The 12,005-nt window shown below is 39.9% G+C and overlaps 1 protein-coding gene across 1 annotated transcript; it reads left to right on the top strand.

Annotated features, from left to right (window-relative positions):
- The first annotated feature begins 1,563 nt into the window (after positions 1-1,563).
- On the top strand, positions 1,564-2,230 carry LOC104241025 (uncharacterized). Its single transcript, XM_009795927.1, has 2 exons — positions 1,564-1,952; positions 2,044-2,230. Exons 1-2 carry the CDS (start codon positions 1,564-1,566, stop codon positions 2,228-2,230), a joined length of 576 nt encoding a protein of 191 aa, XP_009794229.1.
- The last annotated feature ends 9,775 nt before the right edge of the window (positions 2,231-12,005 follow it).

Genomic DNA, 12,005 nt, shown 5'->3' with positions numbered 1-12,005 from the left:
TCATACATGGGATGAGTTGGCGGCGGTTCATTTTTACACTTCCGGCATGTGTATACTCTACGAGATGAAATATTGGCCTTCACTCAAGAACCCAATGAACCTTTGCATGAGATTTAGGAGCGATATCGTACTATAATAAAAGAGTGCCCCAACAATGATATGACCGATAATATGATCCAACAAAATTTCTACCGTGGTATTAATACCATGAATCAATGTGTGGTCAATCAATTGGCAGGAGGCAATTTCATGACAACACCTTATGTAGAGGCATGTGAGATTCTTGATGAGATGGCGGAGACCTCTTCGTCTTGGAAATCCCGAGCCAATGTTCCTCAAGGTGATCCTAACATGATTCACCTTCATAAAGTATTGCAAGACCATGGACAAGTTATTGCGGAATTGACCACCACCATGACTCAACTTGCTAAGGCTCAACTCCATCAAACTCAAGCTCCTAAGCAAGTTCATGTCGTAGAGGAGGTAAATGTTTTGTCCAACAAGAAGCGGACCAAAGGTTCCTAATTTCAACCCCGAGTAGAGACTTATGCACAAGATAATAGTGGTTATGATCAATATGACTCTTATCAAGAGAAAGAAGAGGAGATTTAATTTGTGAACAATTATAAAGGGCAACAGAGCAATTTCCAAGGTTCCAATAAAAATAAATGGCAATCTCAAAACAACCAAGGCAAGTGGGGTTCTAACAATCAAGGAATTTGGCATAACAAAAACTACCAAGGGAATTAGGGAGGTAATAGTCAAGGAAATTTGGGGAACAATAACAATCATGCAAATCGAAGTTAGGAATTCCAAGGACCTCCAATGTACCAACAACCAAGCAACCTACCTCCCTATCCTTCCCACGGTTCAAGTTCGTCAAACAATAAAATGGGTCATATTGAGAACATGTTCAAGCAAATGATGGAAAAGAATGCGGATTCAGATGTGCAACTTGCCACATACCACATCGATTTGGAATCTTGAAGTTCAAATGCAAATCTCTCAAACTCTTAATACTCGTCCTAAGGGTGCATTACCAAGTGATATGGTAGTGAACCCAAAGGGTGGTAATAATATGAGACATGTTATGGTGGTTATCACAAGAAGTAGAAGAGGCGGGAATGCACCACCTCAAATGAAAAGCAAATTGGAGACAATGACCAAATGTTAAAAGAGGAGGAAGTCCCACAAAATGATTTTCAAGTACATGATGAAGTTCAGATCGATATTGATGATAGTGTGGAAGAGATCCGAGAGGAGGTGAACCCGTCTATGGAACATATGATTGACATGCCAGATCCAACGGTGAAAAAGGCTAAGATACCATTTCCAAAGCCTCCACCTTATTATCCTCAAAGGCTCTCTAAGCAAAATGATGACAATCAATTTAAGAAGTTTATTCAAATGATGAAAAGACTCTCTATTAATGTGCCATTGGTGGAAGCTTTGGAGCAAATACCCGGTAATGCTAAGTATATGAAAGATCTTGTGACCAAGAAGAGATAGATTAATTTTGAATCAATCAAGGTTACTCATCAAGTTAGTGCTATTCTTCATTCCATGGCTCCTATATTGGAGAATCTCAGCGCTTTTACAATTCCTTGTACTATCGGAAGTGCCAATTTTGCTAAAGCTTTATGTGATTTTGGGGCGAGTATCAATTTGATGCCCTATTTGGTATTCAAAACTTTGGGGATTGGTAAACCAAGACCAACATCTATGAGGTTACAAATGGTTGATCGCACAATGAAAAGACTGTTGGGTGTGATTGAGGACGTATTGGTCCGAGTTGATAAATTTATTCTTCTAGTGGACTTTGTTATTCTTGATTGTGAGATTGATTTTAAAGTGCTTATCATTCTTGGAAGGCCTTTACTTGGTACAAATAAGGCCCTTTCTGATGTTGAAGTCGAAGAACTCACGTTCCGAGTTGGTGATGAACAAGTATTGTATGTGAGCAAGTCTATGCGTCAACCTTATAGCAACGAGGTGTTTTTTTTGTATGGATTTGGTGAACGATGTCATTGTTGATGATACTAGTGCCACAATGAATATTGGTGACATGTTGGAAGCCATTTTGCTCAACTTTGATGATGATGAGATGGTTGATTTCATGGAATGTGTGAATTATTTACAAGGAATGGGGTCTTACAACTATGCACCCCAAAAGTTATCATTGGATTTTGATAATAGGAAGACTCTTCCCACAAAGCCTTCAATTGAATAGACACGTACCTTGGAGTTGAAGCCATTCCACCCCCACCTTCAATATGAATTTCTTGTCCCTTGCTCCACTTTACCAGTTATTCTTTCTTCTTGTTTAACTAACGTACATATAGATTCCACATTAGCGGTCTTACAATGGAGGAAGCAAGCTATTAGGTGGACTTTGGTGGATATTTATAAGCCCCGCATTTTGAATGCATGAGATCAAGTTGGAGGATGGTACTAAACCATTTAATGAACATCAAAGAAGACTCAGTGAGGCTATGTAAGAGGTAATCAAAAAAGAGATTATCAAATGGCAGAACGTCGGAGTTGTCTACCCCATTTCCGATAGTTCATGGACTTCTCCTATTCAATGTATCCCAAAGAAAGGGGCATGATGGTTGTTACCAATGATAAGAATGAGTTGATACCTACAAGAATGGTCACCGGTTGGAAGGTATATATGAATTAAAGCTCAAGAAAGTCATACGGAAGTACCATTTTCCTCTCCCTTTCATGGATCAAATGCTTGATAGGTTGGCCGATCGTGCTTTCTATTGCATTATATATGATTATTCAGGTTACAACCAAGTACTTATTACACTGTAAGACCAAGAAAAAATCACGTTTACATGCCCATATGGTACCTTTGCTTTCAAGCAGATGCCTTTTGAATTGTGCAATGCATCGATAACTTTTCAATGGTGTATGATGGCTATTTTCATGGATATGGTGGAAGACTACCTTAAGGTCTTTATGGATTACTTTTTGGTTGTTGGAGATTCATTTGATGATTGTCTTGCTAAGTTGGACAAGTTGTTGGCTATATGTGAGGAAACAAATTTGGTACTCAATTGGGAGAAATATCATTTCATAGTTGAGGAAGGAATTGTCTTTGGACATAAAATTTCAAAGAATGGTATTGAAGTGGATAAGGCAAATATTGAAGTAATTTCCAAGCTTCCACCTCCTACCTTGGTAAAGGGAGTGCGGAGTTTCTTGGGCCATGCGGGATTCTATCGGAGATTTATTAAAGACTTTTCTAAAGTGGTGAACCCTTTGTGTAAAATCCTCGAGAAGGATGCCAAGTTCCATTTCAATGATGATTGTGTGAGAGCTTTTGAATAATTGAAGCTCAAGTTGATAACAAATCCTATAATTTTATCTTCAAATTGGAGTACCATTAGAGCTCTTGTGCGATACAAGTAATATAGTAGTTGGGACCATTTTGGGGCAAAGTATCAACAAAAAATTTCCCCTAGTCTACTATGCTAATAAGACCATGAATAGTTTCCAAGTCAACTATACCATTACGAAGAAGGAGCTACTTGCCATTGTGTTTCCTATTGAGATGTTCCGCCCGTACTTGATGAGTCCCAAAGTTATTATTCACACGGATCATGCGGCACTCTACTATCTTATGAGAAAAAAAAAGAATCGAAAGCTCGGTTGATGAGATGAGTGCTTTTGTTGTAAGAGTTTGATATTGACATCCAAGACAAGAAGGAATTGAAAATCAAGTGGCAAACTACTGGTCTCTTTTGGAGGAGGAGGGGAGGCCACATGATGCCATTGAGATCAATTACTCTATTTTCGATGAGCAACTCTTGACACTTTCAATGAAAGAGGTACCATGGTTCGTGGATTTGACAAATTTCCTTGTAAGCAATATCATTCCAGAAGAGTGCACTTCAAACCAAAGAAAAACGATCAAGAGGGATTGCAAATACTACTATTGGGATAAACCATACCTTTTCTGTATTTGCACAGATAGGGTGATTAAGATGTGTGTCGGATGAGAAACAAAGTGATATTCTTGGGGCTTGACATTCTTCACCTTATAGTGGTCATCATAGGGGACCAAGAACAGCTGCTAAAGTCTTAAGTTGTAGTTTCTATTGGCCTACTCTTTGCAATGATGCAAATGATTTGGTAAGAATATGTGATGAATTTCAATAGGCCGGTGGAATTTCAAAGAAACATGAGATGCACCTTACAACCATCTTGGAGATTGAAATATTCGATATATTGTGTATTGACTTCATTGACCCTTTTGTGAGTTCTTGTGGTAACACCAACATTTTGGCCATGGTTGATTATGTGTCTAGATAGGTTGAAGCCATTGCTTTACCCAATAATAAAACTAGAAGTGTGGTGGCATTCTTGAAGAGAAATATTGTCTCAAGGTTTAGGACTCCGTAGGCAATTATAAGTGATGGAAGATCCCACTTTTGCAACAAGTCTTTTGACACTTTGCTTGGAAAATATGGTGTCACCCACAAAGTGACAACCCTCTATATGGTCAAGTAAAAGTTTTTAACTGAGAGATAAAGAGTATCTTGTCAAAGACGGTGAATGCAAATCGGTTGGATTAGTATAAAAAGCTTGATGATGTTATATGGGCATATAAAACGGCTTACAAAATACTATAGGAATGTCTCAATATCGATTGGTGTTCGAAAAAGCTTATCATCTCCCGGTGGAATTAGAGCACAAGGCAATGTGGGCCTTGAAGCAACTAAATCTTGATTGGGATATAGCCGCTAACTTGTGGGTTACACATTTGAATAAATTGGATGAATTTTGGTACCATACATATGAGAGTTCTTCCTTGTGAAGTACCTTCATAATAAGTATATTTGGAAAAAAGAGTTCAAGGCCAGTGATTTGTGTTGTTGTTCAACTCAAGAATGAGAATGTTTCCCGAGAAGCTTAAATCAAAGTGGAGCGATCCATTTGAAATTGTTAGTGTGACTCTCTTTGGTGCTTTGGACTTTAAGAATAAGAACAATCAGATATTTCGAGTCAATGGTCACCGAGTGAATCATTACAAGGGAAAAGTTGGTAAAAGCTGTGTGGTGGTGGTTCTTTACTTCAATTGAGGATGATATGATATTACGTCGTGCCACGATAATAAATAAGGTAATTCCTTGAAGACAACCCAAGATCTTTTCCTTTTCTCTTTTAGTTTAGATGTTGTTTATTATTTTTAACCAAATATGTAGGTGTCTTGCACTAATCAGCGTTAGGTGTTAAGAGATGGACAAAGATATGGCATTGCATGGAATTCTGCGGACCACACTTTTATTTGTGCGGCCGCAAAAGATGGACTGCGGGCAATAAAAGTTTAACTGCGGTCACAGATTCTAACTGTGGACCGCAAATGCAGTGGAAGCCCAAGTGCTAAAATGAGAAGCCTCAGAACTTTTCTCGTAATAGTGCGAAGCCAATTTTGCGGCCTATGATAATTTTGCAGTCGCATGAGAGCACCTTCAGAGAGGTCACTAAAAATAGGTTGACAGAAGTGCGGTCACACATGAGAAAGTGTGGACCGCACAACTACGGGCTCTCCACCGGCCAGGTAACAAAGTGCAGACAACAGTTGAAATTTTGCGGTTGTACTCACCCTCTCTATGATCCGACCCTAGAACAAGTATAAATAGAATAGTAGGTCGTCCTTTTACACTTTTCACCATTTCACCTACCAACAGAGCTTTTACTGAGGACCCTTTTGCATGCACAATTGCCCTCTCATAGCCACTCATATTCTAATCATCCTAATTGCACTAGCACATTTTGATATGCAACACTTCGATCTTGTTTACTTCTCTTTTGATTTTATTTTTATTTTTAACTTCTATTTAGGTAATCTATGCATCACTTTATCTGTTCAATATGGGTTAGGATTGTTGCTATCATCTCTTTAGTCTATTACCCAGTTGGATTGAACAAAATTGCATAACTTATCTAATTACTAAGCTTTGTACTTCATTGTGCCCGTTGATTTTGATTGTGCGGACCGCGTTTGAAATTTTGCAGTCCAAAATTGTTCGTTTTGGCCTCCTGCCTAATTACATAAGTTCTGCGGCCGCAGCTTTAATGTGCAGATGACAGTGGGAATTTTACAGACCGTAGTTAAATTTTTGCAACCTTATATTTGTGTTTGCACTATCTTTTAGAGTCTTCTCTATGAGAGTCTAAGGCCTCATTGAAGAAGTGCATCCGCACTTGGAATTCTACGGACCACACTACCACTTTGTAGACTGCAGTTGGAGTTTTACGGACCGCACTTCCACCCTACCCTCTACCTATTTGATAATAAAATCCCCCCTCCCCCGCTTTTATGTTTCCCTTACTACTATTATGACTTGTCACTACCTCGTACCTCATTTCAATAACTTGTATAACCACTAATAACTCTCTTTGTGTGTCAACAGATAATGGTACGATCAAAAGGAAAGGTGGAGACTTCAAAGGGCTAGGGTAACTAAGGAAAAGGAAGAGGTAGATATGCCTTGTCACTAGTGTACAGAAGATGATTGCCAAGAAGCATACAGCCGGCCGGGGGAGAGGACAAAGCTTATTGGACTCTGATTCCCATGTCCCATTTAGGGAGGCCTCGAAAGGCAACTCATTGTCTCAATCTGAAGAGCACAATGAGGAATAATACCAACCACAAGGGCAATCTATGCCCTGAGCTAAGCCTTACACATCTCATGGAACCTCTCAAGCACATCCAGTATTAGTCATGAGTCCAATGCAGTTGCACCCGACTCTGATTCTGATGATGCCCTCGGTGGCGTAAAATGGGGAAAGGTTGCAAGAGATGGGAAGTGCATTTTTTGACATCAAAAAGGGATGTTAAGAAAGATCCCTGACTCGTGAGAGGCAATTCCTTACAAAAGATCCAAACAAATACAATCTGATAGTATTAGAGCAGTTTAAAAAAAAGAAAAGGTTAGATGCAATTTACTGAAGAGCTGGTTGATGTTAAAGAGTATCTTGTTCAGGAGTTCTACACCAACACAACGCACATAGTCAAAGGGACCAAGGTTACCAAAGTGCGCAACCTCAAGGTGAAATTTGATCAGAGAATATTGAATGTCTACCTTGGACTTGAGGATGTTGAGCCAAAGAAGAACCTGGTCAAACCAGCTGAGAAGGAGGAGGTCCGATCATGGCTTGCTGAGATTCTTACACCAGGTCCTACCCCTCCTTGTATAGGTGCCGGAATACTAATCTTCTGCAAGATCTTGAGCTTCGAGGCAAATGGGTTGGCACACATTTGTTTGTATAAGACTTGACCTGTGCTTGAATGAAAATAATATAACTTTGGAGAGGGTAGTGTTTGTTGCTTTTATCATGGCTGGGTACCCAAATAATATGGGTGTCTTGATGTCGACCAACATTACTCTGGTGGCACAATAGGAAAACACCTCCTACTTGAACCCCAGAACCATCACAGAGTACTTGACAAATGCAAAAGTGAAGTCTAGATCATTTGACACCAAGATTGTGTCAACCGACCCCTTTGATCTGTACAAGTTGCAAGACCCCAAAAACCCCAAATAAAAAAAGAGGAGCCAACCTCCCACTACTACCAACCAGTCTGATGAGCCTGTAGTAGCAGTTTTTGGTCCCTCTTATATCCCATCATCTTTAATTGAGTCCTCTACTCATGCTAGGGACACTACGTCTAAGCCACCATCAGCCCATGCTCCACTATCTACACCAGCTCTTAAGGCACGAGCCTCTGCTTACTAGCCCATTATCTGCCTTGAGGGTTTCTTAGACATTTGTGAGTCTCAACAACTGGATGCAGACAGCTACATCCAAGCTATCAAAGCTATCTAGTGCAGTTTCTAGGTAACTCGCTGCACAGCCAGACACTTTTAACAATTCTAGGAAGCTTACCTAGATCTTGGATAACTAGAAAGTGATCATGGACACATTGGTTAAACATGGAACAGTGATCGAGAGGTTGACCAAGCAGGTGAAGAAGATGAGGTAGACTCAGGCCAGTAAGAAGTCAGTTGAGTCAGTGCGGGCTGAAGTGAAACAGCTAGCTGAGGTAGGCAACTTTCCCATTGACATGTTGAGTGATCTCGTGCGGCCACACCTACCCTTAGACTTCTCAAGATGCCCCTACCACTCACATTGAATAGCCCTGCCTTGAATCCAGCACTACTACTGCGGTGTGTGACATGTTCATACTCAGGCAGCTTTCATGGATTATGATATTATCCATTTAGCTGAGTCGGCTCGGACTGACCCACCTGGTGATACCTATATGTCTGAGGATGTTTCTACGTGCCTCTCTACTATTTGATTTTGTTTTGTTAAGCAATGGGGACAATACTTACTTTTATTTGGAGGGGTGGAGAACTATTTGATTGGATGAATTTGATGACATTGGGATGCAATAATTGGATGAAATTTTTTGTTATTTTTAAGTAGTTTGATACATTTAGTAATAATCGATAGTTTTGTTTTGGTAGTGTAAATAACTATGCTTTTATTTCCAATTATTGTTAATAAGCTTTTGATTTTTTTAATGTCATGGTTCTTTTAAAAGGTGGTCTTGTGTGTGAACCGGTGACTTTTCCCGAGGAAGGATAGTGTGACAACTTTCTTAAGGAAATTAGTTTGTTGCATGTTTAGGTGGTGGTGATGGTGGTGGTAGTAGTAGTAGTAATGAATAAAATTCTTAAGCAAGTTTTCTATGAAAATAGGTTATTTATGTTTCATGTGGTATCAACATACTTAATTGCATGTTTATGGTTTTAGACAAGGTTCTTTTACGGTCTATTTGCATGAGAGGTGAGGTAAAATTTTGTTGTTTGTCCAAATGCTTGAGTGAATAGTCTAGAACTTGGCCCAAATATGCTTCAAGGCCAAATTTTGAGTTTGCGTGGTTTGAAAGATGATTGTAGTCTTTCCTTGGATCGTTTGAGCTTTCAATTGTCACCCTATGATCATTATCCCTAGTCAACCCCCTTTGAGCCTTTAGCCTTTCTCTTTTGGTAACCTTGCTATAAGCCTTTCACCTTTTCATCATGATCTCCTCTTGGCACCCAAACCTTTGTAAGCACTCATATGTAGTACGTGGCTCAAAGCCTAAGTTTGGAGGGAGATTTGAGAAATCTAAAAGAGGTACCAAGACATTAAAAAATGATCTTCATGAAAGAGAAAGAATGAAAAGCAAGTAGTATGAACAAAAAAGGAGCCCAAATAGGGGCAAAAAGGGAGATTGATGAAATAGAGAGAGCCAAGTATCTCTACTATTAAATCAAGAAAGAAAATGAATGAAATTGTCAACAAAGAGTGATGACAGGTCTCTCTAGCCTCCTAGAAGGAGAAATAGCTCCAAGGGTTTTATCTATGATGTTATAGGAAAAATGTGAGCCAAGAAATGACAAGTGCTCAAGGAATGGTGTAACCACTTGTATCCCATATAGTATCCTACCCTGAATGTCATGACCCAAAATCCACTAGAGGTCGTGATGGAGCCTAACATCGCTGTCAGGCAAGCCAATAGTGAAAACTTAATTACTCATTTTAATATTTTTAAAATCATAATTTTCATCACATAAATAGTAAGAAATAGAATTTACAGGGTTACTGATAATGTTTTCACAACTGCAACAAAGGACAACACATAAGTACCCCAAAACCCGGTGTCAGAAGTGCATGAGCATTAACTAGGAAATAAAATAAAATACAACATCTATCTAAGATACAAATTAGACAGGAGAATACAAATAACCCTGATGGAGACTCTGCAGGCTGCTGATTGTAACATGAAATGCAACTCGCGTAAGTCCCCTCAATAGCCACGCCTCTGCGCCCAAAAGATCACCACACATATATGTACCTGCACAAAAATGTGCAGCAAGTGTAGCATGAGTACGTAAATCAACGCGTACCTAGTAAGTATATAGCCTAACCCCAGAGAAGTAGTGACGATGAGTCGACATTGACACTTACTAGTGGTCCAATAAGACAGATACAGTAAGAAGTAAATAGATACGGGGCAGAGTAAATAAACGAATTAAACAAGTATAAATATGTGGTACAATCCTTCTCTCACTAATAAGCTCAACTCTCGATTAGCAGTCACCTCCTCCACCGGAGTATATATACATATAATAGACCTCACCAGGTGGGTCGTCATAATTCAAATCAAGAAAACTCCCAAATACACTGGCCTTTTGACATATAATACGCACGATTCCACATAAGTATTTCACAGAAATGCCGAGGCGTACGACCCGATCCCATCATAATCTGGTATATACCATAGATACATCTATTACATATTGTCAAGGCGAATGGCCCACTCCCATGAGAGTGCGGTACATAATCATGCTGAGGGTCGAACGACACGGACCATAGATGTATCTATCCTGCTGAGGTGAACGGATTGATCCCATTAGATAAGAAGCTTTAACGGGTCCTTGACCCCACTCACGAAGGGACATATAAGTTATAAGAAATGTTGGGGAAACCTTTCGATGGGAACACATAACGCGGGAGAAATTCGTAAGAGGAGTAAAATTATTCCGTGGCAAATTATGAAGTTCGTCCGATCTCTATAGTAGCGAGTTTACCACCCTACACAAGTCTAGTCTCAAGTCGAAATGCGAAATAAAAGAATTACGCGAGCAAAGATAATCCCTATAGTACAAGTATAGCATAGTGTGAACCTGAGTATACCCGGACAATAACATGAATCTAACTATGTACGGACTCTCATCACCTCATGTGTACGTAGCCCCTCCCCCCCCCCAACAAGTTACATATATTAAATATATCATCTAGGGGTAGTTTCCCTCTCACAAAGTTATACATGAGACTTACCTCGCTCCGAAGTTCCATAACTGACTCTAAAGCCCCTCTAACACCTCAAACCGATGTCCGTCACTCCAAAACTAGTTAAACAATGTGTAAAACAATAAAAATAAACTCTAATACTCATAACAAATCAATTTAGACAAATACCCAACTCCGTTCGAAAAGTCGATAAAGCAACCCTCGAGCCCACGTGCCCGGATTCCGAAAATTTTCGAAGATAGACATTACCCATAACATTAATAACTCAAATATATGATTTATTCCCAATTACATATCCAATTTCGTGGTAAAAATCCAAGAATACCAATTTCTAGGTTTTTCTTCAAAATCCCAATTTTCTACTAATTTCTATATTTAAATCCATACAATACCATGTATTTAAATTGAAATAGGTGGGAATCACTTACCTTGTGATTGATGCTGGAAATGGTTCTCCAAAATCGCTCCAAGATCGGCTCCCATAGAGGAAATAAAATGAAAATGGCAAAATTCCCGTTTTAAAGCTTCACTACCCAGGTCTGCCCTTCTTCGCGATCGCGGAAAGACTATCGCGATCGCGAAGGCCAAAAAAACACGGCCTCCAATTTCCTCTTCACGTTCGTATCAGATTGGCCACGTTCGCGAACCCTTGTGACCACCACTCTTCGCGTTCGTGGTCCACTAGCGGCGTCCGCGAAGGCAAAATTGCTTCAGGCCCCGCTCCATCTTCCTTCTACGCGTTTGTGACAGCCCTCTTGCATTTGCGTAGGCTGTTCCAGACCCTTTTTCGCATTCACGGACCCTATGCCGCGTTCACGATGAACAAACATCAGCAGCCCAAAAATCCTTCTTCTCGAACGCGGGACTCCCTTCGCGTTCGTGAAAGACAAAACCAGAACTAGCAACAACAGTTCCAAAAGAGCTCAACTTGATCCGAAACTACCCCGAAACATACCCAAGGCCACTCGGGACCCCGTCCAATCACACAAACCTGGCCCAAAACATGACGCGAACTTGCTCGAGGCCTCAAACCACACCAAACAACACTGAAATCATGAATTACATGCCAATTCAAGCTTAATGAACTTTAGAACTTCAAACTTCTACATTCGATGCCGAAACTCATCAAATCACGTTCGATTGACCTCAAATTTTGCACACAAGTCGGACCTACTCCAACT

Source organism: Nicotiana sylvestris, chromosome 4 (assembly GCF_000393655.2).
Source record: "Nicotiana sylvestris chromosome 4, ASM39365v2, whole genome shotgun sequence".
NCBI classification, from domain to species: Eukaryota; Viridiplantae; Streptophyta; class Magnoliopsida; order Solanales; family Solanaceae; genus Nicotiana; species Nicotiana sylvestris.
The sequence above is the reverse complement of the archived record's forward strand: the minus strand, read 5'-3'. Positions and strand labels throughout refer to the sequence as shown.

Excerpts from the sequence above, each read along its gene's own strand:
- LOC104241025 (XM_009795927.1), top strand. The coding sequence starts at position 1,564 with ATGGCTCCTATATTGGAGAATCTCAGCGCTTTTACAATTCCTTGTACT. Across the intron at positions 1,953-2,043 it reads GTTGGTGATGAACAAGTATT|TGCCACAATGAATATTGGTG; the intron begins GTATGTGAGCAA and ends TGATGATACTAG.